Source organism: Nipponia nippon, unplaced genomic scaffold (assembly GCF_047370975.1).
Source record: "Nipponia nippon isolate SJK-2023a ecotype South Korea unplaced genomic scaffold, ASM4737097v1 scaffold_5, whole genome shotgun sequence".
NCBI lineage: Eukaryota > Metazoa > Chordata > Aves > Pelecaniformes > Threskiornithidae > Nipponia > Nipponia nippon.
In genome coordinates this window covers 42,186,376-42,213,953 of record NW_028262369.1, presented here as the reverse complement: position 1 = coordinate 42,213,953, position 27,578 = coordinate 42,186,376, and the positions used below count along the sequence as shown (strand labels likewise).

Sequence of the window (27,578 nt, the reverse complement as noted above, 5' to 3'; positions counted from 1 at the left end):
ATACTTTTGTGACTGATTAACTCCAGTGTCTCAGACAAAGAACTAAGTGCCTTTGATTTGTATGTTTATGTAAAATAATGGAAAATCTGGGATATCGAATTGACCCATGATAAAATTGCATCATGAAAGACTGATCGGGAAGGGTATTCATGGTTTAGAATATGTTATGAATGAAAGAGGCTTCTGGAAAGCCTGTTAAGAAGAGACAGAAAAAGACACTCAAATACTGTGCCAAAAGAATCTGAGGCTTTAATCAGGAGACAAATTAACTCTTTACTTTTACAAGAAATAAAAACTAGTTAATGTCAACTATATAGAGAGACAACTGTTCAAAAAAACCCAGAAAAACCTGGTCAAGTATGCAATGGTCATTTGTATGTGTATGGTATGTGTTTGCCTCTTTGTGGTACACCTTCCAGGCACTCTTTGCTACATCTCCTGTTTTGGGAAAGTTAATGGTGTCTTTATCTGTTATGTGTACAGCATGGAGAGTGCTCTAACAGCACAGAATTACTGGTATTAACCCTCCTCTGCTCACATGGTCCTACGCTGACTTGGAAGAATGGCCTTTAATCATTTAATAGTTTGAACTGTTAGCAAATCCACCAATTAGATGGATTTGGAATTCAGAATAGTATAAACCCGATATTCTTATGTACAACTAAAAATAGTATTCCACTGCAAGCTGAGCTTGGGTTTATACCATCTACAGTTCACTAAAAAAAAAAATCCTTTTCCTCTTTTCTCAAATAGCTGAGGGAAAATAAAGTCTTTGCTTGCCTTGTGGGAAAGACAAAAACAAGCAAACAAAATCCTTAGTTCAAATTTCACAGACACTTTCATGCCTGAGCATGCACTCTCACTGCAGGAGTATATTCTGGTTAGCCTGTAGTCTTGTTTTGCTAGGACCGAATGCAATAGCTTTCCTGAACTATCACTAGCATTAACTCAGACAACAAATGTGGTCTTATAAGGACTTCTAATTTTTCCCCCTGTTCACATTTTAGAAAACCAACTCTCTAAGAGATGATTGCAAAACTTCTCACTGCACAATTGATAATAAAATCAAATGTAAATTATAAAGTTAATTTGCTTTTGCATTTTTCTATTTTCAGGCAGATTTTTTTTCTCCTAAAAACATATTAAAAATGTCATACACACTTGTATGAGCAACAGCCAAAAACATGCGTTTGTTAAACTTCAGTATAGTGTCACCAAACCTTGGTTTTCAAAAAGGAAAAAAAAAAAAATAAAAATCACACACGAGATTCTGATGCACTGCCAGGGTTTAACAGCATTGGGATTCTTTCACTGCACACACAGGCCATGTGTTCCTGCAACCACAAGGGACAAAGTTCACACAGGCCCTCTTAACACGAAGCTGAGATTCCTACACAGGCTTCCGACTGCAACAGGTGCTGCCGACGAAAGAAATTCCAGTAAGATTAATTCAGGCTCGACAGTCTGCTTTAAAGAAAAGTCTGCTCCCAAGCCTCATTAAAAAAAAAAAACAAACCCAAACAACAAACATCAAACAAACCAAAAGCACCAAACCACCGAATAATACACTGGGGGAAGCGGGCGGAGAGGTCTACACTCCCCAGCAGAAGAGCACCTGCTCTGCAGCTTGCCTTGCCCCAGAAGGTCCCATCTAACAGGACCACAAAGACTCACCCAGCAATAAACAAGCCTTTGGCGGAGCGCCAGGCCTGCCCGGCTCAGCGCAGGCAGCCTCAGCAGGAGGCTCAAGCCCGGCCTCCCCTGAGGCAAGCCCGGGTGCGGGCCAGCGGCTAAGGCCAAACCCCGACGAGCCGGCCTGGCCTTGCGGCAAGCCCCGCCGCCTCACCGCGTCTCTCAGAGGGAGGCGGCTCCGCGGCACGGCACTTACCGAGCCCCAGCACCGGGATGCACCGGCCGTTGGCGAGCGGCAGCGCGGGGCCGCCGGCCGCCCCGCCCCCCTCCGCCGCGGCCATGCCGAACGGCTGCGGCCCGCGCGCTGCCCGCCGCGTGGGGAGGACTACAACTCCCGGCAGCCCCTGCGGCCGCCGAGCGCCGCGAAGCGCGGAGGGGGCGTGGCCGCTGGCGGCGGCGCGGCCGGCGGGAGGCAGGTGGGAGCGGGGCGATGGCGGCGGGCGTGTGAGGAGGGAGCGGGGCTGCGCCCGGGCGTGAAGAGGCGGGTGGGTGACAGGAGCGGGGAGACGTGGGGGGCGCGGCGGGCGGCGGCGCGGTGAGGCGTGAGGCGTCCGGGCTGATCCCCGTTTCCCTCCCGTGATAGGCGGCGGCGGCGCTGGGCCTGGCGGCAGTGAGGGCCTCCCCAAGCATGCTGTACCTGGTCGGGCTGGGCTTGGGAGATGCCAAGGACATCACGGTGAAGGGGCTGGAGGCGGTGAGGCGGTGCGGCAGGGTGTACCTGGAGGCCTACACGTCCCTCCTCACGGTGGGCAAGGAAGCGCTGGTAGGTCTGGCCGCCTGTCGCACCAGCGAGCGAGGAGGTTGCTGGGGCTGGTGGGTCAGTAGCATCCGCAGGAGATGCGTGTTGTTGGGAAAAGTATCTACGTGACCTCCACATACTGTATTTTATAGGAGAAATCGTTTCACTACCTTGTGAGAAGACTGGAACGAAAATAAAATTTTCCTTCCTACAAGTACTGACACTAGTTTGTATCTCAAATTCTGTCAGTGTATGGCGATCCTGAAATATTGGAGGACCTGATTAGAAAAATGTCTGATCTGTTCAAAAACAAAAAAATCAAAAGACGTACCAGAAAAATACATGTTGTCCTCACCTCCCCAGACCTTTTGTTTTGCACTCTACATATGCCAAGGCAACTTTTACAAACTTGCTGACATGCTAGATGTTTACCTGGGCAAGATAGTATTATGGGTTTCCCCCTCCCAGGTGGGGGGAAGACTTATGTCCCAGAACTAGTGAACCGATTTATTTATCTGATATTTCTAAAAAGCATAGAGTACTGACAGACATTCACTGCACATTTAGGGGCTTCATTAAATTACTAATGTAGAGTAATTCAGCTGATGGCCATAGGATTATGGGGGGGTGTCGGCTTCTCGCCCCCCCCCCCCCCCCCCCAAGATCTCTGGCACAGTCTTTTTGTTCCAAGACAAACGATGGTTTACAGTTAGACTCAATGATCTTAAAGGTCTTTTCCAACCTAAATGATTCTATGTTTTGAAGCCTTGAACCTCTGTATCAGCCTGAGGTATTATGGTGTGCCTGCTGGGAATAATAATTTGAATGTCTCACGTTTCCATGTTTCCTTGTGGGCCGAGCTGTCTCACCACATTGAGACTTCCAGAACACACACAGTTCAGTCAGAGATGGGCTGTTGAACAACATGGAGATAAGCTTTTTGTTAGTAAACACACCTTATGGAAGATGACAGTACTAAAAATATACAAATTATAACTCTGATGGGTTCACTGGTCATAGAAAGATACAGTTTAATGTTGAAATAATACCAAAAAAAAAGAGCTTACCTACCCACAGAACAGGGATCTCGCCTACAAATAAGCTGCGTTGTATACAGAGATGCTGTCTGGGTCTTGGATGCTGTATAGCCATAATATACTTGTATGCATACCTGTATGTACATACAGGACATGAGACGTTTAGCTTGTAGTCAGCATTATGTGGTTTCCAGAAACAAGCTAGGCTAGAATATTTGGGGCCATCTCTGGTATATCTGCTGTATTTTGAAATGAAGATACCCTCCATGTTTTTCTGGTTTTTTTCGGTACTGAAACAATCTGAATTGAAATTAATTAATTCAAAACAAAATGTTATTTTTTTGTTGTTGTTGGATAGTTGGAAAATTGCAAAATAGAAATGATTACTTGGATATTTTTACTTTGCATTTGCTATAAAAAAGTTGATTAATTCCTAGCCAGCTGAAAATAAAACATCAAATAATAGAAAAATGCTCAATATTTTTGGCGTGGTTATTTTTGGGGGTTTGTTTGGTTTGGTTTTTATTGTTTGAAGTCTTTTGGAAACCTTGAAGTCCCAAAGATGAGGTAATTGGGAAAAATGATCCATAAAAACAAAGTAAAAGATGCTGTCTTACCTGAAACAGCCTAAGAGGGAATATAGGAATTAATCACCAAGTGCTGATAATACAGACCCGTTTACATACAAGTGACAATGCTGAACGGTTTATTTATCAATCTGAAGGTCAGTCTGTCCTAAGCAACACAAAAAGTTACGGGAAAGCTCTCAAGAGATAAAACCCAGATTCTTTCCTGCAGGTATTTTCTAGAAATCCTCCTGTGCTGATGCTTTTAAAATCAGATCTCACAATTCAAATGACACGACTTGCTTAGTTTATCTTGTTGGCCTAAAACGTATGCTAAAAGCTATTTGATGTTGACCATCTAAATTGGCCCTCAGTTTGGTGAAAGAACTGTTTGGACCTAGTAACCTCCTAGTGGGTCTACATTTTAGTTTTTGGCAGGAGAGTGCTTTTTATATATTCTCTAATTAATGTGCTTTGAGTTGCACTGTGGAGCAGTCTCAAAGCATGCAAATAGATTCCATTAGATGAAAACAAACGGAAAGGTGTGCTTCTAGGAATGCACCTAATATGCTCTATAGTGTGCATTCGCTTACAGTACTGGACTAAAGCCAGTCCGGTCCAATGGTAAACCCACCAAAATGTATGTAGCATTGTTATTGAGTTCTCAGCACCAAGTGCTTTGCTTTATAGATCAGCTCCTGTTCTGCTGTCCTACTTGCTGATGTGCATCTAGTGTAAGATACCTAACAAAAACAAATGGGGTGTCAAAATTTGTCATCGTTTGTTTAGTATAGACCTCAGCAGTACTCCAGGGTGGCCGTTAACTGTTCTGAATCAATGATACAAGAGCTGCTTATACATTTATTTGGTCCCCTTTCTATCAAATCTGTACCGGTTGCAGTCTGTTTCACAAGGAAAATAATATCCTCATTGTACAGAGGTAGAGACATTTATTAAAAAATGGTGAGGAAGTCATCTTTAGAAAAGCGAACCGAACTCAGTAACAGAGGTCCCATATCTAGTATTCTAGCCCATGGGATGGATTTTATTTTATGGAAGCACTACTCTGCTTCCATACAAGTATGATGGTTCTCTTGTCAATTCACTATTCTTGGCGGGCAAAGATGAAGCTTCACTGAAGTCACAGGAGAAGTGAGAGGAAAATCTTTCTGGACCATAACTGACTTAATAGTTCTATCAATTTGTTAATATTTGTAATACCACCCAAATTTTCTGAATACTGTTTAGAACAAAGCCATCTTTTTTCGTCTATGACCTGGAAAATACCCTTTATCTAATAATGTAAAGAACATGTGAAATGTATGGTGACACATGACTTAGAGACAGATAGGTTCAGGGTGGTCAAACAACATGTTCTAGAACTAACTGAAGTTTTAGTACACATGTGAGGTTGATTCTGGAAATAAAGGCATTTAAAATGTACAAAGAGACACGATAATTACTGAGCTGCTGAAGAAAAGCAAAGGACATGATATCGATATATACCTGTACTTATATATGTATATACTTACATACATATATATATATTTATATATATATACACTTATATATATGTGTGTATATACTTATATATGTATGTATATATATACTTACATATATATACTATGTATACTTACCTGTATACATAGTAAAGTATTCCTTACAGAGAACTGAAGATGAAGGATTAATATGAAATCATTCCTTAGATGTGGTTAGTTACAGTGTACTAAGGAAAAATCTAAAAAACTAGGTTGTGATACAGCTAGCGTTGTATTTGTATCTGGTTTGATGTCGGTATTGTAACTAACGTAAGCAGTTAGGCTCAGACCTGCGAGAGGGGATGCCTTACAGTAGGATGACCAGTTAAATTAACTATACCTAGAGTCCACCCAGGTACCTTCAGTATGCAGGTGTGATTGAGCTACTTTTGGACCAGCTCCTCAACTGACACAGAAGGCATAAAAAAAACAAGTCAGTATCAGAATAATGCGCTTGACTAATTTTTGTCAACTTGGGAGCTGCTTTAGGGGAAGCTCAGGTGTTCTTGCAAGGGGAGGCAGGGTTCTCTAAGACATGGGTCGGACTGCTGGGGAGAACAATAAAGTTGGCTTTCCAGTGTCTGTTGTCTGTGTTCCTGAGTGAGCACTCAGAGAGATATGAAAACAGTCCTAAGGGTCTTATTATGATGTTTCTTATCAATTTCAATTTCTAGGAAGAATTCTATGGAAAAGAATTGATTTTGGCTGACCGAGAAATGGTGGAACAAGAAGCAGATAGCATTTTAAAAGAAGCTGATGTTTGTGATGTCGCATTTCTTGTAGTTGGTGATCCTTTTGGGTAAGACAAAGCAACATTTTAATTATTGCTGTAGCTTAATCACTCTCTTTTTTTGAGTAGAAAGGAGCCATACTCCGTAATTGTAATTCTTTATGAAGCAGCTGATTTTCAGACCAGAAGCACTTTTTATGTCTTTGTATATTTTTTATTGCATTGAAAGTATACATGCAATTGTCTACACTTTATCTTGCTTTGGAGTTTCCTTGCTGAGATATCCCTTATAGATAGGAATGTGGACCCTCCAGGATGTATAAATCTTTCCTTCAGCAGTCACTTATCATTTCATTCTCCATGCTAGCTTTTATAGGGGATATTTTGTTCAAGGTTTTATCTGCTAACAGAAGAAATTCTAGGATATCACATAATTAAGAAATGTGCTGTGTTTTGAGAGCATATTCTTTTAGTTGCTATTTGTACTTATAAACTACAGCTTTTATGCTCAGTTGTTCTAGAATGAATACTGATTGTTGGTTGTACAGCACTGCTGCTTTGATATATGCTAGTTTTTAAAATCACTTAGGTTGTTATAAATGTCTTCTCATTTTTGTTTGTTAAGCCTTTTGTTTCCACTTTTTATTCCTGCTGAAAAGTATAGTCTTTTTCTATCACCAGAAGGATCTCCTTCTGTTTATTCAGTCAGGCATCATCAATCTGTAATGTCAAGCCATACAGAAGAGCTTTTAGTCTCCAGCTGGTGATTCAAGATTTATACCACAGTGTTAAGGGGCACAAGAAAAATCAAATCACTGATCACCCTATTTGTGAGTGAAAAAATGGAGTTTATGAAAAAGAGGAGCAGTGTGCGCATCTGTCAAAAGCAGATAATTTATGCAAACACAGGTTGAAGGGAATTGGCAAGAGAATATTATATTAAACTAGTACTTATGGGCAGATGATGCTGTATTTCAGAAATATTAATTATACTTTCAATGCATGTTAACATCAAAATTAGGATTCATGTGAAATGTAGAGCCACATTACCTGTACCCATGTGCTCTGATCCAGTGACTGATACAAGTAAGTACACAAGATGAAAAAAACCAACCTACATATATTGAAATGTAATTGCTACTTGTAAGCAGTATCTTGACCTGCCTCAGTTATCATTAGTTTCAGTGTCAAAATACTTCAATTCTGATTAACATACTACATCATTGTAGGAAACTACCCTTTTTTTGAATGAGTTCCTTCTCTCTAAACATTACATTCTTAGCTCTTAATATTGCAGCTAGAACTGCTCCCGTGCCCACGTAGAACCCTAAGGATTTAGGGGTTCAAGAGGTTACTAGGAAAGAGTACTGAATGTTTCTGTCCTAAGAGAAGCCATATGGGAGGAGGATAGAAGCCATGTGACTGCAGCTGATCATAGTTTCAAGTATACTTGCTAGTTTCAAGTGTATTTGCAGGTAAGAAGAGTACTTGGCAGCCTTAGGAAACCTCAGGTATTAATGGTTAAAGTGATAAAACAAGCTGTGCCCCTGTCGTTCTTCTCACTGTTGTTCACTGCAAGTTTTTATCTGCATATGTGCTGACAGCTATAGATGTGCTAGCAGGAACCTGACAATTGTAGTAGTATACTGGAAAGCCCACCTTCATCTAGCCTGGTGCTAACATTCATATTATTACTACCCATAAAACTTAAAATCTGTATCAGTGACAGAAAATACTAGTATAGCTCTGGGTGCAGAGGGCTGACTCCATGAGGCCTTTGCTGGTATTAGCTGAGTGCTCACCAGGGCACTTCTGCTCTTAGCTACAGTCATTATAGACCGATCTATTGGGAGAAAATACTGGCTGGAGCAGATTTGGGTGAATAAAGCCAGCTGATCCCTTGGTCAGTATTAGCATAACCACAAAATCCTCCAGTACTCCTTGTCCTGTGTATGTGAAGGGAATAATACAAGGCAGTAAAACTAGTCCCCTCTTCTCTTAGGGCAGGCATTCTTAAATCACCTTTGCTTATGGAAGTCAGGAGCATAGTTTGTTTACTAACCAAAGCGTTGTTTTAGATCACTTTACTGCATTCCTCTAGGTTTGGAAGCCTGTTTGTATCAGGGTCTCTGACTTCCCAAATTCAGATTCCTCTATTCTTTTCCCTCCAGTGAAAATGATTTCTTTTTTAAATAATTGATCCTTACAGCCTTGCCAGCTGCAGCCACGTTTGAATTCCAGTCTGAAGCACCTGCTCTGCTGATTGGTGCTAGTCAGACATGCAGTGTCAAAATTATCAGACTAAAAATCAGGGGAATTCTGTTAAGGTAACTGAACCAGGCCAGGGTGAAAGCAGTCTTCCTATTTAATTATTCTGATTGGCATATGCTGTTTCTTTCTTTGCTTCCTTCTTTGGAATGACCACACAGAATTGTGTGGTACATCTTGGGAAGGGGATGGCTAAGGCCATTGTTCAGGTTTGATAAATTTAGGCAAGGGCTAGGTGCATTTTTGTATTTCACACGGAAAATGGAGTGCCTGGCATATATGTAAGCGTACATGCAAGCAAGATACATACGTAAACATTGTTGCAGTTCAAAGATTTGCTGGATCTGTATATACGTACCATTTTAGAAGGACTCTAATCCCAATTGTGTTAACTGCACATCCAGTAATTCTTGTACCAGTCACTGCAAGGTGGTTATTGAGCATTAGACCTGGAGCCAAATTTAGCTCAGTTCTAAGCTTGACTAGAATTTTCTTCATTATTTCAGAATAAACTTGATCACTCAAACTTCGGCATTGTTAATTTGAGCAATTTGGCTTAAATATGATAAAAGTTGATTTAGTCTAAGGATGTTTTTTTCTAAGTACTGCATGCAGTTTACCTCAGTCTGTTCAGAGTTCTTGTTTGAGTGTGTTGCTTTCCTGGCATGCACCAGTGCAGATGGGAGAAGGCCTGGCTGTGCAGTGAGTGAGGAAATATTGGAGTTTTGTTGAAGTCTATGCCAAATAGAGTTGACCTTTACAGTTCAACAGATGTCCAGCAGACACCTGCAGAAGACAAAGGATAAATGGAACTTTCCTTTTCAAGTACTTGCCAAAGCTACTTTAAAAAGTAACAATTGTGTTGGAGTTACAGTTTTAATGATGCCAGAAAGCTGCAAAGAACCGTGGCATACTGAGGATTCCTGTGTTTTCAGCTAGGGAAGGTGACATATGGAAGCCTTATTGGATTTTTTACTTTCCTGTAACAATTAGTCAAGTTATTGTTACCCTTTTGGCACCTCTGCACTGCCCTAGTTGTGAAGGGTTTAATTTTACTTTCAAAACAAACTATAATGCTAGTAACACTTGGTCACTTTATCTTTTCAATCTTTAATTCCTTTCTTTTCTTAACACAGGGCCACGACGCACAGTGATTTAGTACTGCGTGCAGTAAAACTGGGGATTCCATACAAGGTCATTCATAACGCTTCAATAATGAATGCAGTGGGCTGCTGTGGTTTACAGGTAACATTTTTGTAGATATGCTATTCCACAACTGCTAAACTTAGAATTGGTGAGCTCTTCTACTGCTGTAGCAGTGCATGTTGCAATCTGAAGTTTGAAGATCTGTAGCAACTGTACATTTCTGTTGTCAGAATTCGTTAACACTTCCTTTTCAGCATACTACATGTCAGCAAAAGTCCCTTTTGATGAGTGCATGTGCAAATTAATAGTAACGCTTCTATTCTCTGCTCTCTAACTTCCCTCTGCCCCAGGAGACTTTGATATTTAAGTTATTTTACAGATAAAGCTTTGCTCATGTTGGCTTACTTCTACTACTGACCTGGTCACTTGGTAAGTTTATTCTTAAATTAGGTTGTTATCCTGTTGAGAAATACGCTGATCTTGTCATAAAAGGAATTAATGCACAGGCCTGTCTATATGTCCAACTCGGATCATAGCTAATTCCCAAATCTTGTATATGATGCATTCTTTCTGCCCGTCTGCCAAGAGAGGAGGGATTTGCCTAGTCAAGGACTAGAGGAACAAATGACAGTTTTTGTGCTTCTTGAATGGCTACAGTAGAAAAGGTCTAGCATCCCCCAAGAAAATAATTGACTACTTCCTTTTACACATGTATAGGTCCATTATTACTTTTCCTGCATGAAAAATATTATGGCAGTGTATGTATCATAACTAATCACATACAAATTAGTTGAAGCTTCCCCCTCTTGTTTTCATTCATTACTTTAACACAGAACCTTCCCTCTCAAGGTTCAGAATGGTTCCGTGTCTATGGGAACCCCTAAACCAAAGTCCCACTTTACCAAAACCAAAAGCAGGCACAGGAATGTAAGTGTACAACAGACGAGAGTTGAGGGTTTGAACAATAAGTTTTCTTCACTGAAGGAAGAAGCATTCCTTCCCAGCTTAACATAAAAGAACACAATTTTTTTTATTTCAACAAACAACTGACACCTTCAAATTTACACTGACAAACTCTAACAGCCTTATTTCAGTGCTGCCCAGCAGCAAAAAATCTGTTGCAATAAGTTGGGTATTATTTCTGGCTTTGATCACATCTGAATGGTTCAGAAATGTGGGAGCCCTGTCTGATCCGGCAGTTCAGCAACACCGCATTGACATCTGTTCCGAGATGTGAATGCTAATGCTAAAGGGAATGCAGCACAGGATTCACATTCTTTATAATTCTTCCCGTGAGCACTTTCTTAGTGATACCTGCCTATTGCTGTAAGACTTGGGCAAAATTATCTTTTAGGAAGGAAATAGGCTTCTTGGTGTCTAAAATCTACATGTACAGCAGACAGATGGCAGCTGTCGCATGACTGCACTTACTGGGGCGGGTAACACAAGAGTTGAGGTTGGGGCTCACTCTTTCCCCTTTTGGCTTCATGGTGGTGCAAAGTTTGCTTCTGCTGTCAAGCTGTTGCCAAGTAGTTTCTATTACCTGCTATCTTTTTACTGTTCTTTTACATTCATTAGGAAGGAAGATGCAAGGCTCGTATTCCCAAAGAGAACAGGTGATGAAGTTTTCTGAAAGTTTGCTTCCCCCACAACTCCAGCTGGGTGCAGGAAGGAGTATAGAGCTTCTAGGTTAACGGAAACAAAGAGCAGAAAACTAACTGGGAATATATTGCAAACAGTTCATAAGGTTTTTCACATATGCAGAGTTTTGGAGATAAGTTTACTATTTCCTTATCCCATGCTGAAGGGAACAGACCGTGAAGGAAATGTGATGTTATTCACTCTGGCATTAGTCGCCATTTCCATTCCGGCTTGGGAGGGGCTGCCTTCTCATAAGTCAACATTCCTGTTGTTGTATAAAGCGTTTTAGGAAATAGTGATCATATTGTATTACCGGACAGACTATAACCAGCTGTATGTTTAACTCTTCATCGCTCCATACAGGCATAAACAGCAAGTGAGGGGTATCTTACAAAAAAAGCAGCCTGTGATTTAATTAGAGTTGCGGTGGAAGTTTATAATTTCTTTCAACAGTCTTTACGTTCATGGCTGTCTCCTGCCATCAATTTATTTTTGGAGTTATTGTGTTTCAAACTGCAAAGTTGCTGTCAAGTATACCAGGGATTCCTCTTTTGCTTCACCACAGAAAAGGCTTGGCTTTTTTTCTTCTTTTAATCTGATTGTGATACAAAACCTCTTTCTTTCTTACTAGAGAAAAACAGGAAACACCTTTATACGCTGTTCTGAAAGCCATGTGCGTAGTGAGCTGTAACTGCTGATTAGGCCCTCAGTAAAATGCAGCTACAGCCCAGTCTGTTCACAAAAGAACATGTCTCTTGTCATCAGAGCAATGTTTCTGGGCAGCCAACAACATTCTGGTAGTTGCGCAGTTTTCCTGTACAGTAGTGAGTTACTGAAGTCAGTAGAGCATTAGTGATGGTTTGTCACCTTCAATTCATAGATACATTTCTTGCCAAATTGTAAAGAAGGGTGAATATCTATTTTCAATTTTTTTTTTCCAACTGTCTTGCCCATTTACCAGAATCAGTGCAGCTGTTTTGAAGGCTGCACAGGTGAAGACTATTTGTACAAAGAACAGGTTGGGTTTTTTTTTAGTTTTGAAAATTAAACTTTCTGAACTTCTAGGAAGCTCTCACAGATTGATACAATGAGCTATAGCTATTGAACACAAGAGGATAGTATAACTTAGCAAAGTATTAGTCTGACTGGGCATAAGGCTCTATGACTTGCTGTCGCTCCCTCTTTTACACTGTTCTTGCTGTGCCTCATTGTGTCAGATTTTTTTTTTTTTCAAGGCTGAAGAACATCTTTTCTCTCAAAAACGAATACGGCCTGGGGGGGAGAAGCCAGGAAAAGTGCCTGTGTATGAGTGCCTCTTAGCACGTTCTCTGCAGGTTCACCATTCTTGTCTGGAATCTGACATGTAGGTATGTTGATCACTCTGACTCCTGTTGTAGAGGGGAACAACCACCAGTGAGGAAAGTCACGCAGTTTCATATCTATGCACACTGCCAGGGAAGTCAGTGAGAGGGGACAGAAGTCCCCAGGGGAAGGCCAAAATTCCCAGAGAGCACTTCTAGTGGGTGGTAACTAGTGAGACAGTACAGCTTTCCTCATCAGCAGCTGCCCTGTAGTTCCGTAGCTTTGGAAAGCTTAGTTTTTTAGGTAACAGGCTTACCTCTATTCTACCACTGCTCAGCTGCCCTGTGAGCAAGACATTGCCTTGGCTCTATCCCACCAGGATTCAGCATTGCAAGCTGAGAACAAAGGGAGAGCCTAGCTTGACTTCCATGGCTTTATCTGTAGCCATACTCAGTTTTTCAGAATATGGCTGATTGCTAAGGCTTTTAGCCCTAGAATAAAGAGGCAGAAAACTCAGGATCTCTAATTTATACCTTTTACCTTCCTTCCTTATCTGCATGATATCTGGGTTAGTTTGGGAAGGTCACTGGCCAGAGCGGTGCTCTCAGGACAGAATTCTCTGTCCCAGTTCTGATAATGTATCTTGGAGGTAGCGATATGGATGGTCAAACACATGAGGAAGACTCTGCGTCATACTGACCTGTGATGCACGTGAAAGAATGATGCAACTTGAAATGGCTCGAGATAATGGCATTACTGTAAAAAAAGAGGATGGAGAACTAAAGTGCAAAGCTGGAGGCAAGCCATGGGATGAGACAAAAGGCTAAAATGAGCCACTCATTTCTGGGAGAGTGGTGGTGCTAGTTTTGAAAGCATTTACTTTACATTTTGGTAGGGTAGGTAGGAAAAAAACATGTCATGGCAAAGACCTGCCTTTCTTTTGAGACATACCCACTTTCCACCTGAATAGCTTCAGAACAAACATCTGCATGTCCCCTTGTTTCTTTCAGTAACTTATCTTGATTTTTTTTGTTTGCAGTCCAGTTAATTCTTGTAAGACAATTACGATCATAAAATAGTTTTGTCTTTTTGCTACTAGCTGGTCACTTAAATGCGAAAGCAGTGCTTACTATGTTATTTTTGAGTCTTTACTGAGCAGGTGAATACATTTTCAGTGTCAAGTAGAAAAATATTATTTATAGATAAGGAAGCTGAAGGATGCTATCATTACTCGCTGTGCTCATAGTCAAATAGAAAACCTGTAGTAGCTGCAGGAGCGGAACCTGAGTTCCACCCTCTCTCTGTGCCCTAATCTTCAAAAATACTCTTTGCTCTAATAGGAGGGGCTCTACACAAAATGTTTTTTATTCACTGACAGTTAAAACAAACTGTTTTCCATCACTGGTTGGTTTTCTCGCTTACTACCAGCTTCTGAGCCTTTTAGAAGTTGGTGTTTGTTTCTCAAACCGCTTAAAGGTTAAATCAGTGCTAGTCACACTACTTCATTACTCACAATTGCTCTTCAACTTAGTGCCATTTGTCACCAGCAAACACGACCCAGAAACATCCATTTAATCAGAATGGATTTTTTCTCCATTTAGATATCTTCGTGACCAGGGTGGGAAGGAATCATTGTTTGATATTGCTGGGAAGAGTCTTAGGAGGTTATTAAAGATATGGTGACATTACCTTGGAGGGAAAATCCTGTTCTCTTCAAGTTTGCTTGGAGTTTCTGAGTCTTTTGATAGCTGAATTAGTGTTCTGCTTGTGGAGTGGCTATTTCCTAAGTGCTGATGCAGAAGGCAGCCAAGAGAAAAATGTATTCTTCCCTTCAGCTGCTTTTCTGTGATTTGTCTCAGCTGCCTCCTGAAGACTGCAATCATGTGGAGTGGGCTTCCCTCAGCCAGACATCCTTTTCTTCACAATTCCTTTCTCTCTGGCACATGCTAAGGGGACTGGAGGTTTTTGGGACAGCTGAGCCAATCTGTTGACTTGCAGTACAAAAAGGAGTCATAGCCCTGTGTGTGTGAATAGTAAAAACTTTCAATTCCATGTGAAGGTTCTCAGGAAAGGCATTCAAAGTTGCTAAAGGTCTGTGGTACTAAACGAGATAGTGTAAAGGGCTAGAGCTAGGCTTGTGGTTGTTTCATAGGACCAATTACAAGCAAAAATGAAGCTTGACTGAGTCTTGCTACCTCTTTGTTGATGATTGTCCTACTTCCTAAGCTGTTCTCTGGCAACAATATATAATATAAAGAGCAGTAGGAGCTCTTTAATCTGATGTATATGGTCTGGAGGGTTGTTAACTGGTTACAGCGGATAGGGGGAAAAATCTGACCTGTTAGGTTCCTTTTTTTGAGGGTGAACGTTGCATAGCATCACGTCAAAACTCTTATGACAAGGATAAACAAAACAAGTCTTAGCTTTTCTGTGTACGTTCAGTGGGATTTATCAAGCAGCAACCTGGGATAATGCAAGGTGCTCTACGGTCTCCAAATTCCATTGAGGAATAGCCTTAGGAGAAAAAGCCTCTTGGTGCCTGTCAGTGGGATGTGATCAGGCTGTGCAGTATCTTCATTTGCAGACCACACCTGTCCTGTGAGAACCACTTGCAGTGTAACCTGTGACCATCTCAACACAGAACATAGATGAGTAGCGTGTCAGTGCTACAGGGTTTACAGGCATTTGTATGTATATACAGGTGCCAGGTCTGAAAAATGTCATGATAAGACTCCTTTTTATTCCTTCCCCTGACACGTATCCAGTTCTGAAGCTGTTTGAAATTTTAGGAAAGGAGGCAGGCTCATAAGTGAAGAATTGCTTTGTCACCATTGCAGCTGATACAGCAATAATTCTGGGAAAGATGCTGTAAAAATAAATGTCTGCATTTTGAAATGTTTACTTCTTGGTTTCTCTGCAGCTGTTGCCCTACTGACCTTTAATATTATCTCGTATCTTCTCTCCTGCTTGCTTTAGTACTTTTTAGAGGGGATGGGGGATCTTCCTTTTTTAATTTCCCTGTTTAGTTTCAGCTTGTTCCTTCTTTTTATGCCCTATATTTTTGTGGTGATTAGCCACACCAGTATTTTAAGTGAGGACCGTTGATGTAGACAGCTTCAGGTGTCTCATGTCATTCTGACAGGCCATTAACAAAGTTGGTCAGTAGTTTCATTGAAGTTTCACTTGCATGCAGGCTTTCCAAGCCGGGATCGTGGTACAGCACTTTTTCTCTCATCGTTTATTCTGGCCTCTCAATTAGCAATCAATTCTGCTTACATAAACAACAAGTAAAATAAGAAATATCATTAACAGAAGGGTTAGAAATACTAACTGAAAACAGGCACCTCAGTACCAAAAGCTGTCAGACATTCTTTCATATTATGCGTGTAAATAAAATAGGAAGTTATAGCTTGTTCTGAGGTGATGAAAGCGTGAGTTGAAGAACAGCTTTCTGCAGTATTTTGTGAGAGGCAGAAAACTCTAGCAGACAGAGGATTGCCTCGGAGTAGAGAGTTCTGGCTTCCTTTCCTGACTTCAGCTATTGCATTGCAAAATTTAAGTGCACAAGGCTTTGCTTAAGCCAGTTACAACTTGGGCGGGGGGGGCGGGGGGGTATTTCCAAAGACTGAGGTCTTTCAAAATGACCTTTTGAAATTTTTCTGATAAGTTTTTGAGCATTAGGGAGAAGGTAAGAATGTTATTTTCCAAGCTGGGAGCACAAAATGTCTGTCCAGTCGGTTCAGAGCCCCTTTCAAATTCTGGCACTTTTGCGCCTGAGGAGAATGTAGGCACTCTAAGAAAGCTGATGATGAGTGCAAGTCTGATGCTTGAGATGTTTTAGCTTGTACAGAACAGATGTTGCCCACTCCTGAACCCCAGCTGCTTAGTGTAGAGTGCAGCACACAGAAGACCGCTGTGAAACTTCATTTGCTGTTGCCTCTCTTCAAAGCTGTGCCAGCAACCATACAGCGTGATTGTCTCACTGAAAATATACAGAGCTCTTCATTGTCTTATTAAACTTCTTCTTAACAATCTCAAAGCATGACATTAATCCTTAGCTGTGTTGTAATACACCTTGGTTAACAAACGTGTCACAGTTTTATTCCGACAAGCATGATTTGTGGAATTTTGGGGCCCTATTCAGTCTTTTATGGTTGGTGGAAAGACTCTTTTTTTTTAATTTCAGTGGGTTCTGGCTCTAGTGGACCTGCTGTCCTCTCTAACAGCTGAATCCTTAGGATAGTAGTGGAATCTTTGGTATGGACTGCTCTCTCTGGAGCAAGGCTTTTCTCAAAAGTCTGATATTTTATGCTAGATTTCAAGAGGTAGAAATTAGAACACAGCACAGGAAACTATTAGGAACAAATTGAATCTGCATGAGGTACAGGGAGAGAGTTAAAAATGTAAGTTCTGATACAGTTAGGTGTTGCTTCTTTAATGCAGGCTTGCTCTGGTGGAAGAGCAGTGCTGCGTTTGCATAAATGTCACACGTCTGCAGAGATCAAATGCTGGTTGAGAAAGAAATACTTGTTTGTGTCTGTAGAAGTGCTTGTAAGGTAATTAGTTACAAGTAGTCAAGCACAGTAGGGGTATCCATTTATTGCTTCAGTTCCACAGCATTCATAGGTTGTTGGTGTACCAGAAAGTTGCCAAAGTAGTATGTTCCCCTCTTTAGTTTAAAGTAAAAATATGTATGCATTAATCCTATGAAATCTATTCTTTAGAAGTTTAATTAGTAGAGGGGTATAAGTTGCAAAGGCATTTCTAGGAGGTTAATAAAATATGCCCCATTCCATCTTGCTGGTGTAGAAGCTACTTCTGTGCTGTCCAGGTGCTGAGAAAACTCGTATATTTTTGTGAGGCTATAAGTACAGTTTGCTATGATATCAATACTTCGTGAAGATATTCTGAAGTTATTTCTACTGAATAGACAGGCCATTTCTGACAAAAATGTTTTATTCTTTTTTGACATTCAGACTTCAGTTTTAATGCAAAACCTGGTAAACAAAGGACAGATTCAGTGAATCTGACTGGCAGTGCCTGCACAAAAAGGATAACTTGCTTAACTTCTTGTTGGCAAAGATGATGGAGAATCTTTGTAATGATCAATGGAAAAGAGAAAAATAACAATCAGAACAAGTGCTGTAGGGTATAAAGTTGAATGCCCAACTTGTTTCTAATATGTGGCAGAATGGTTTAAAAGATCTGATTCCCAACAAAATACTTACCAGATAGTAACATTTTGTCCATTTCTGCACATCCCTTTCTTTGCTAAAAGGCAGGGGTAGAAGATTCTCTCCTTCAGGTTATCAAAATGCCAAAGGGACTGGGATAAGATTTGAGGTTAATTGAGGCCACTTTCTGTACTGAATGAGGGCTGCTGCTTTTGGGAAATGACTGCAGGGGCTTTCAGGTGGCAGCTGGTAAGCTAGCTAGTTAGGTTGGTACCGGACATCTCGGCAGTTATTGACGACTGAAGGTACACTACAAGTGAGATTAAAGGTTAACTTGCTCCCAGATGCTCTAACAGTGAAGGGGAGAAAGAGAAACTCCTTGTTCTAATAGTTTTTCTTCAGATTTGGGACAAAATGGAAAGAGTTCTAGCTAGCCACATGAAAAATAGGCCAAACATAGCTTGTTTTTTCTTTTTCTGGAACACAGCCTTGCAGTAGTTAAGAAGTTACATCAGGAGGAATTCATTTGGTTCAACCTATATTTAGTTTACTGGAAGAACCTTTAGGTTGTGAAATGTACGCTGGGTGTTCTTGTCCTTGTACTAGAATGAAATATTTAAAAGAGGAAATGTTTTCAGTAATATTGCAGGAATCTTTGAATAAACACTGTTCCTATCAGCATGAATGGTTAAAATTTGAGCTTTTGGTCCCTTGAAAACAAACATGTTTCTGCTTTGATTCAAATTCTGCTCTGCCAGCGTAAAAGAGTTAAAACCGCAACCTAATGCCACAGTAAAAGCAGTATGTATAGGGGAATCCCCAGATGGCAGGGAGCTGCCAGAGCTACTCCTATATAGGGGTCCTCTTCTCTGCTAACAGCCCACACAGTGCCTCCTCTAGTGGGCTTGGAAAAGCAGTTTTTCCTTCCAGGTTTACAGAGAAAGTGGGGAGGTTAGTCCGTATAGCCGTTGTTTCTCTGGTGGGCTTGAGCAGGCAGGATATTGGCAAGCTGTAAAATCCGTCTGGGATGGCCCCATTCCAGAGATGAATTGACCAAAATTGATGCATGGTTTTGCCCTTTTTCAAGTTGGTTACAAAACTTCCAAGCGAAATGCTGCCTTAGGTTACACATGACTTTTGCTTTTGCATCACCGGGAATGATTGGCAAGACTATTGCTTCAAATGTCTTCACCGAGATTAGGGACTTACAGTAATAAATAGAGTTAAGATTGAGACTAAAATCAGTGAGTATGTTCGACATAGAGTCTGCTAGCAATATTCTTCTTCCATATGTGCATAAAAAATGTTGCACCTCTGTGCTTCATGCACAATCTGTCCCTGTCTTCATATCTTCATATCCACTGTCTCTTTAGACTGTAACTTCTTTTGCATGATACAGCTTTCATCTGCAGGAAAGTGCTGTTTTAATACAAATACTACTATATCAGTCGAATCAAAACATTGTAAGTATTATGGCATTATTAGAAATTGCCTAGCCTTAACCAAAATAAGAAATAAGAAGTACTAATTTTCCTGCTACTCTTAGAAAGGTTTGCCTTTAAAAGGACTTCAGAATTAAGTAACAAAGAATAGAAGGTAGATTGAAAGTTAGTTAATGTACACTGAAAAGGGGAACACAGAGAGAGATAAAAACTTTGCAGGTAGTTCATTAGTCGTTCTTTAACATGCTGTACTGTTTGGAGAGTGGAAGAACAAGAGCACACCTCTATTATGACAAAGAAAAAACAGTTCAGTAATTACAGATTTTGTTAAAAAGAAAGGAGGGAATGCAAAGGAATGCACTAGAACTAGTCAAGAGATACAGAGAAGCACAGGGCAGCGTTTTTAAAAGGAAGCATTATTTTTAATGCAATGTTTTATTGTGTGTTTATGAAAGAGCAAACTTAAGCATCTTTTAGGGGAGTACTCTCCCTGTGGTATGAAACTTTTTTATTAACTAGGCTCAGGACTTTTCAGTGTTGCCAATTGCTCATGATTTTCATAGCATTTTCTTGTATGCTACACTACTTATTTTTTTCTTATTGTGTATGTGTGTTATTGCATTTGCTTTGTTTTACAGTTGTACAATTTTGGAGAGACAGTTTCTATAGTTTTCTGGACAGACACATGGAAGCCAGAGAGCTTTTTTGACAAGATCAAGAAGAACAGGCAGAATGGAATGCACACACTGTGCTTACTTGGTAAGCAGCAGCTACCCCGGTTCCTTAGCTACCATCTTCCGCGGTGTCCAGAAACAATAGCGATAGGCATGAGCTGTGATTAAAGTCTGTGATTAAACAAATGTTCTTAGCTAACGTATGTCTTTGAAAATATACCAAAAATTGGAACATTAGTGTACGTGTACTTAGAGTCAGTTCAGTCATTGTTCATGCTACAGCAGCCAGGAATTTCTTAATTCCTCTTCAGAAAATCTGTAAGAAATTATGCCTTTGTAGAAGTCAAATAGGAGCAGGAGGCCTGTATTTGCTCTAAAGATCAGTGTGATTTTAAGCTAGATCAAGCTCAGGGTCCAAATCAGATTGCAGTGACTAGCAGCTATCTTTTATTGACTTAATTAGGTTAGAGCTCAACACATTTGACTTTCTGGGGAGCTAAATCATACATTTAACCACATTTCTGTTTTGTAAGGCGATATTCCCGTTCCTAAATTATCTCATCTAAGGATGTTTTGGCAAAAGGTGATTGTCAAATGAGAAGCTTCGGTGCTGTCAAAAATCCTTGCTGACCATGGAGCAGAAACGGAACACTGCTCCCACCTGACAGCTGTCCCCAGGCTCTCCCATGGTCCTGTCTGATCTTTATCCTACCCAGCAATCCTTGGCTGAAAGCCACTTTCTGAGTAACTCCACTAGTCCTGGTAGCTCCTTAAAGATTACGGAACTGCTTGCATATAAACTATAAAGCACTCGCATATTTGTCTATATAATTATATTCCTTTCTGTATCATCTTTCAGACACAGCTGGGATCTCTCAGTGCTAAATAAATTAATATTTTAAGTAAAAACAAGTTCTGTTGTAACTGGAGGAATCCTGAGCAGGAAACAATTTAAATGTGTAAGCATCACTGCACATCAAACTTTCCAGTGCCTTGAAAGTTGTTTTCAAAATTGGCTAAAAAATCAGACTTGTGGTGATTTGTTTTAAAGAAGGATGACTTCACAGGTGTTTTAAACAAAGATTATTACAACTATACTACCTTAAAACGAAGTATTCTTTAGATATTTTGTATACTCATTTCTATGATCTCCCTTTTTATGTTTCATTTTTTATACAGTAGTGAGAAAGTAAAAATTTTGAAACAGTAAAATTGAATTATAAATCTCATGTTTCAGGGACAGTTGTGGTACCGGCACCTAATCGTAGCTCACAGCTGAAAACTACCAATTTCCAAATTAATTGTTCCCTTAATGCTACTTGGTCATTCTGGTCTATGTATTGATTGTTTATCCAACTAGACTAGACTACCAGATAAGCAAATGTGACATAAAAAGGCTAGTGCTGATAAACTTCTGATTTCAAAGTGACTTCACGGACGAATAAGCAATCTGGTAAAGTGTGCACTAATAGTCTTGCAGCTTTGCATTTTACACTCCTTTCTTCAGAGTCACTTTGGTTTAGGAGTCGATTGTATAACTTAAGCAATGCTTTTTTTTTTTTTTTTAAATCAAGATTAAAAATGTATCCAGCTTTCATTGTAATAATATTTTGGGGGCATTTGAATACAGATAACATTCAATTGCCTCTTGGAGAGATTGTGGTCAGTTAAGAGTTTCATAAAATTGCAGATGTGCAGAGTCTTACCTGACCCCTTCTCTATTTCATTTTTGCCCAAATCCTTTTTTTTCCCTCCATAGCAGAAGATCGTTCTAAATTTTGATTGGGACAGCAAGGAAGTGCTAACGAAAGTCAGGTTCCTGCATGGCGATGATGTAATCGCTGTCGATCAGTCATACTGTTTTACCTTTTGTGACCACAATGTACTCATAATTTAAGAGTAGTCCCCGTACCCTGGTGTGCTTGAACATGCTAGCATTTAGCAATCCTATGGTAAACATGCCTGCTATTTGTATACTTAGCAGTATTTTTATTCATCTAAGTTGCTCTGAAATCGGTGAAACTTGCCCTATCTTTGGGTAAAATCACATGCATAAAATCACAGTGCTTTGTGATTAACATATGAAACAGTAGAATGTAATCCGTATTCCTTTTTCCTGTAATAGCTAAAATGTTGTTATAAAGTTTATAGAACCTCCTAATTAAATTAAGCTTTACCTACACAAAAAATGAAGCGGGAAGTCTGTAGGGAACCTGCGTTTTAATATCTGTTTTGTTCTACAGATATTAAAGTGAAGGAGCAGTCTCTGGAGAATCTAATGAAGTGAGTCACCATTTTGAAAATATATAGAAACACACAGTGTATTTACAAAGGGTTTTTTTTTTGTACGAGGAACAAAGGTTCTTTGCCCATAGTCTAAGAGTGAACTTACCTGCCTTCTCCTCTTGTACTTCTCAGTGGCCACGGTCTTTTGTTTCTTACAAGGAGTAGAACTTTTTTGTTCATTACAATAGGACCTGGCTTTATTTACAGTAACTGAATGAAGTTGCAGCAGAGCATAATCTTTTTTTTCAACTGTTTCTGTGAGAAGCATTAAGTCAGAATGGGGTAAGCTTTCCGCTTGGCAAATGAAGTGTTATTTTACTACTGTTCTGCCCCATCCTGAAACAGATTAATAGCTGAAGCAATGTTCTGAATTCATTCTTCCTTATGCTGGCTAGAAACAGTGTGAAGTACTGACTACGTACCACCCTTTTTAAACAGCTAAATAAGCAATATGCAGAAAATGCTCTTCATTTAACTGTATTCAAAAAAGCTCTTGCCACATCTTAATCATCTCTCTGCAATCTGTATGTTTGGACAGTGGCGAATATAAATGGTTACTTTATACGCATGCTGTAACTCCGGTCTAAATTAACATTTGTGAAGCCTCACAGTATCATTGAGGTTTGTTTATTCTGGAGTTTCAAAATAAAATCTGTTTGACTGAATCCACAGTTGGCAAAGAAAGCAGCATTTCATTTAAGAATATATTTCTAGTCTGTAATCATCTGTCTACAGGGCAGTTGACTGAAAAACAGTAGTTTGCCCTTGAATTTAAGTCTAATGCATCTTTCAGGAGTAGCTGTAAAACCTGCATATTGCTTCCAGCAGCTGAATTTGCTTTTAGGACTCAAATGATCTGCCAGCTGGAGGCCCTGCTGTTTCACAGGTGTGGTGAGAGCACAAGAGACTTCTGTCTGCCTTAAAAATTCCACTCTTGTCTAAAAGGCCCAGCCTGAGAGCCTGGGCCTGTTTAAATTCAATTTCCTGGTCTAGGGGTTTCTTGAAATAAACTGTAAGAACGCTAGGGATAATGAAATGGGTTATACGTGAAATTTCTCTACTTTTCTTTCCCTGCAGAGGAAGAAAGATTTACGAGCCACCACGCTACATGAGCGTGAATCAAGCTGCAGAACAGCTTCTTGCCATTATTCAAAACAGGAGGCTGCAAGGAGAAGAACCAGGTACTATTACTGCAATGTTTCTGTCTGCTGCTACCCCTCTCGAGTCACACTTCTTGATGAGCCTCTGAACTCTACTCCCTTCTCTTAATCTTAGCATTCTTGTGCTCTGCAGTAGAATTGGGCCGCCTTAAATCCCAGTCATGAGATGGATTTGGCAGAGCTTGAACATGGCATAGTTCAGTGAGCACAGATGAACGAGCACTAGTGGCTCCTGGACGTTTAGTCAAAGCCTCAGTTTGGTAACCCTCTACCGTTTCTATCTGTCTTGAACTGTGAGCTCTTTGATCTATTAAGAGTTGCAGGAGGAGGAAGGATTCTGAGCATTTTAGATCAGTCGAGCTTCAAAAATCCCTGCTACATTTTATTTAGACTGGTCACACTCTGCTCTATATGAATACCAGCATGAATCTAGGTTTACCCAACAATGCAGAACTGTGATTTTGACCTTGAGTTCCTAACACTAGTGAACAGCAAACTGTGAAAGATGTTTATTGAGACCAAGGGTGAAATCACAGCAGCTATAAAGATGACTCAGTTGTGTCACAGAAAAATGCAAATAGAAATTCATCTAGCTATATTCCTCCTTTTAAAATTTTATTCCTTAAATACTGTTAAAATGAAAATCCTTTCATTTTATTCTGTGTATAGAATGAATCAGAAGCAGCAGCTTCCTCAAAGTGAATGCAATTCCTGAATGAATTTCATATTCGACTTCTGCTGCCTTCCCATTCTTGCTTATAAACATCTCTAAGATACAGCTTTATTTTCTTTGAAGGACAAGCTGCTTTCTAGGCCACTCCGATGGTTTATTAATTGGAGTGCTAAGAAAGCACTGTAAAAGTTCAAGCATTTTGAGTACTTTTTCTTTTATGTCAGGACCATTAGTCAACAAATGAAGCATTTCATCTTCTTTCTTACAGAAATTACTGAAAACACAATTTGTGTTGGCCTTGCACGCGTGGGTGCTCCGGATCAGAAGATTGCTTCAGGCACATTGTATCAGATGTCCACAGTGGAATTAGGCGGTCCACTACATTCTTTGATTGTTACAGGCACTATGCATCCCCTGGAGTTAGAAATGCTTCAGCTATTTTCTGTAGATAGTTCCAGTTTTGAAAACAATGCATTTCAAAGGACCACTTAAATAAAAATAAGGCATTTAAATTTTTATTCCATCTTTAATTTTGTGACAGCATAACATTATTCCTGTGAATATTCAGAGCTTGCCTAAGTGCAGCTGGTATATTGCTTCACAAGACAACACTGTGGGAACACGGACCTGCTTGTACCTGAAGCTACAAACTGCAAGCTGCACCTGCTGGTATCAGCTTCTAACATGTAGACACCTCCAGAAACCTTTAAACCTTAAAAACCCTTTGTCGGATTCAGTTCATTGACATCTGCATCAGTCTTAGGTTGATGACTACGATAAGAAGTGCAAGTAGAGAACCGAAGAAGTGCACCAGATACCGGTCTGGCATCACTTTTGCTGTAGTACATTAACCAAGCCTACTGCATACATGGTTGTAAGTGCAGTTTAGATGTTAAATTTTGCTTTTCAACTTTCCAGAAACTTAACAGTTCTCTCACCAACAGAAACCAGTGGCGTGCAAAACCTGTTAGGTCCGTATCCATCTTTACACTTGGGAGAGTGAATACAGACAGGTGAGAATGTTCTTTATGTCTAAACCAAGAAAAAACAAGAACTCACCCTTTGTTGAGTGAAACAGAGGGAGAAGCTGCACAGAATTTCTTATTTCAGACGGCTGCAACTTAAAATAGAACTGGATTCCTTCATATGTTAATGCTAGCATTTATGACATGCTGGACTCAAACTGCAGCAGCCACAATTAACCTCAAGCCAATTCTCAGAAAACAGACTGCAAGAATTCTCTTTAAAATCAGCTAATGGATGATGGTGGTTGCTATTTCAACTAGCCTCCACAGTATGTAGGAGAACAAAGCAGACCTGTTATTTTTTTAAACTGAAGATTTATTGGAAAGAAATTTGATCCCGTATCTTTTCAGCAATGTAGAATATTTAAACAGAATATTTTATGTAGACCGTATTCAAGTAGAAAAGATTACATTAAAAATTTCTAATATTGCACTTGGGACAAGTCATGGCTAAGCTACTAACATTAGCATTCCAGAACAAAATCATACATGGTCTTCAGAATTTTAGTGAGCTGCCTTGATCATTAAGATTTCTTTACAGGTATTTTGATATTCTGTACTATTCGACTTAAGCTCACTGCTAAGAGTAATTCCTGTAATTTAAAGGTAAAGGCAAGCAATACGCTGAATGCAAGCAATATGGTGTATGCTACCAGGAATGATTTTGGCAATGTCTTCATTCACAATATTTCACACTTCAGCCAAAATACTGTAGCGATTCATTTAACTCTTGTACAAGATCCCAGCGAACACATGAAAGACTTCAATGCACGTGGGAAGTGAAATACACAACTCCTTTTACACATTATTTCCGCCAAATTACCACATAGGCAGGAACCTTTTGTGGCTCACTGAAACAGACAAGTAGATTAACCAGTATCTGCACAGTGAGACATGTAGTCTTCACATGCCAGGCACAGCAGAAGCAGAACTGGCATCTTTTCACATTATAGCAGTCTCTGGCCGATGGAGTCCCAACAGGGACGGTCACTGCAACAAAGCCTGAATGGGGGAGAAATTCAAAAGGGAATCCCGGCAAGTTGCAGGTAGGGATTTTCATAGAAGTGTAAAGGAGGAATTAACCACTGAGTCAGTATTAGGGACCAGAGAAATAGGTTATTTAAAAACAAAAACCAAAACAAACAAACAAAAGAAAATCCCCATATACTCATTCCCAAACATGCTTAAAAGGGGTGGGATAATCAAGAATCCTAGCAAGTGGCAGTCTGATGGCTGCTGGGGAAAACAGGACAGGGCTTAATCAGTAACTAAAGCTGTTGCTCTGAACTGGTATTTAAAGATCTCGTTACACGAGTATTGATTAGGATTTGCATTTTATAGAAGCATAAAGGTTTCTGCAACTAAAATCTGCACTGTGAGAGAAAAGCCATGAACATCACAATTTGATTGCACAGTGGGTGCAAAGGGTGGAAAACTGCAGTTCAGCAGCAGCTTCTCTCCCCTCTTGTATCTTTGATTATGTTCCCAAAACAGGCTCACTTACAACCGCTAAAGAGAGATACCCTTTCTTTCCTCCACCTTTAAACCCGGCTTTTCTTCTTCAGAAGAAAAAATTAAGAGTCACGAAGGTCCATTTTATTAGTAGCAGCAGTTTCAACTGTTATGCAAAAATAGTGTCAGCAGCTCTTAGTAATGATGCAATTAAACTTTTGTGTTAGTAAGCAATATTACATAAAAAGCAGAGTCATTTATTTGGACCAGCACTTTTTGCCCTAGTTTAGCAAGTCACACAAGTAACGTAGGGCTCTGTAGGGCCCCTGCTGATGTAAGGAACCAGTCTATCCCTACGTATAGGCTTACAGGATTAGCCTACAAAGGACCAGTCTTCACTGTGCACACTCTTAAGAGTAGTTTTCTTCCACTGTTATTTACCATGATAAACATTGGGGGCATTTTAATACAGACACTCTGTAGCACTTGTTTTATCTTCTTATTTTGCTGTAGGTCCTGTAAAAGTCACGCAGTTTGCAGGCTTGGTCTTTGGGACAATATGGTTGTAAGTTACTGTTTTCAGTCACAGAAAAAAAAAAAAAAAAAAAAAAAAAAAAACCAAAACCACAAAGACAGACCAGTAACACCCCAGTAAGCTTCAGCTACATGAAAACATGAGAAAATCAGACTTTGAAAACTTGGTTCAAAATTCAGTACTGGATACCAGGAAGCTGAGTTTTAGCAGACGATCTGCAGACGTTCATCCATTTCTGGATGTCAGCCATTCACACAAATCTTTGTTTAAAAGATGCGATGCATCTCCAATAAACTGTTAAAAGCAAAGTGTTATATAATAAGCTAAGCGTTAGGTAATTAGCAAAACACAAAATAATGGAGCTGTCATTCAGGATAAGAAAAGCTGCACTTTCAATTGCATGATTTGTACTCTCCTAACACCTCAGCAAGTATCCCCTTAGTAGGTGAAAAAAATAAATCAGATGTCACTCTGTTTACTGACAGACTAGATGTGACT

General features: G+C 40.0%; 2 protein-coding genes across 3 annotated transcripts in view; one reads left to right on the top strand and one right to left on the bottom strand.

Annotated features, from left to right (window-relative positions):
- Window positions 1-2,037, bottom strand: part of LOC104015606 (putative oxidoreductase ZK1290.5) — a 49,856-nt gene extending 47,819 nt beyond the window's left edge. Inside the window, exon 1 of one of the 2 annotated variants that reach the window (XM_087734499.1) lies at window positions 1,889-2,037. In XM_087734499.1, the coding sequence (XP_087590625.1) occupies window positions 1,889-1,973 (85 nt within the window). In that variant the 5' untranslated portion in view covers window positions 1,974-2,037. The remainder of the gene's footprint in view (window positions 1-1,888) is intronic. The other variant, XM_087734498.1, reaches the window with a different exon arrangement.
- A 283-nt stretch (window positions 2,038-2,320) lies between these two features.
- On the top strand, window positions 2,321-27,168 carry DPH5 (diphthamide biosynthesis 5). The gene is made up of 7 exons (XM_009468293.2): window positions 2,321-2,455; window positions 6,247-6,371; window positions 9,707-9,815; window positions 19,914-20,034; window positions 22,193-22,232; window positions 23,313-23,416; window positions 24,337-27,168. Exons 1-7 carry the CDS (start codon window positions 2,321-2,323, stop codon window positions 24,558-24,560), a joined length of 858 nt encoding a protein of 285 aa, XP_009466568.1. The 3' UTR covers window positions 24,561-27,168.
- The last annotated feature ends 410 nt before the right edge of the window (window positions 27,169-27,578 follow it).

Excerpts from the sequence above, each read along its gene's own strand:
- DPH5 (XM_009468293.2), top strand. The coding sequence starts at position 2,321 with ATGCTGTACCTGGTCGGGCTGGGCTTGGGAGATGCCAAGGACATCACG. Across the intron at positions 6,372-9,706 it reads GTAGTTGGTGATCCTTTTGG|GGCCACGACGCACAGTGATT; the intron begins GTAAGACAAAGC and ends TTCTTAACACAG. Across the intron at positions 22,233-23,312 it reads TCTCTGGAGAATCTAATGAA|AGGAAGAAAGATTTACGAGC; the intron begins GTGAGTCACCAT and ends CTTTCCCTGCAG.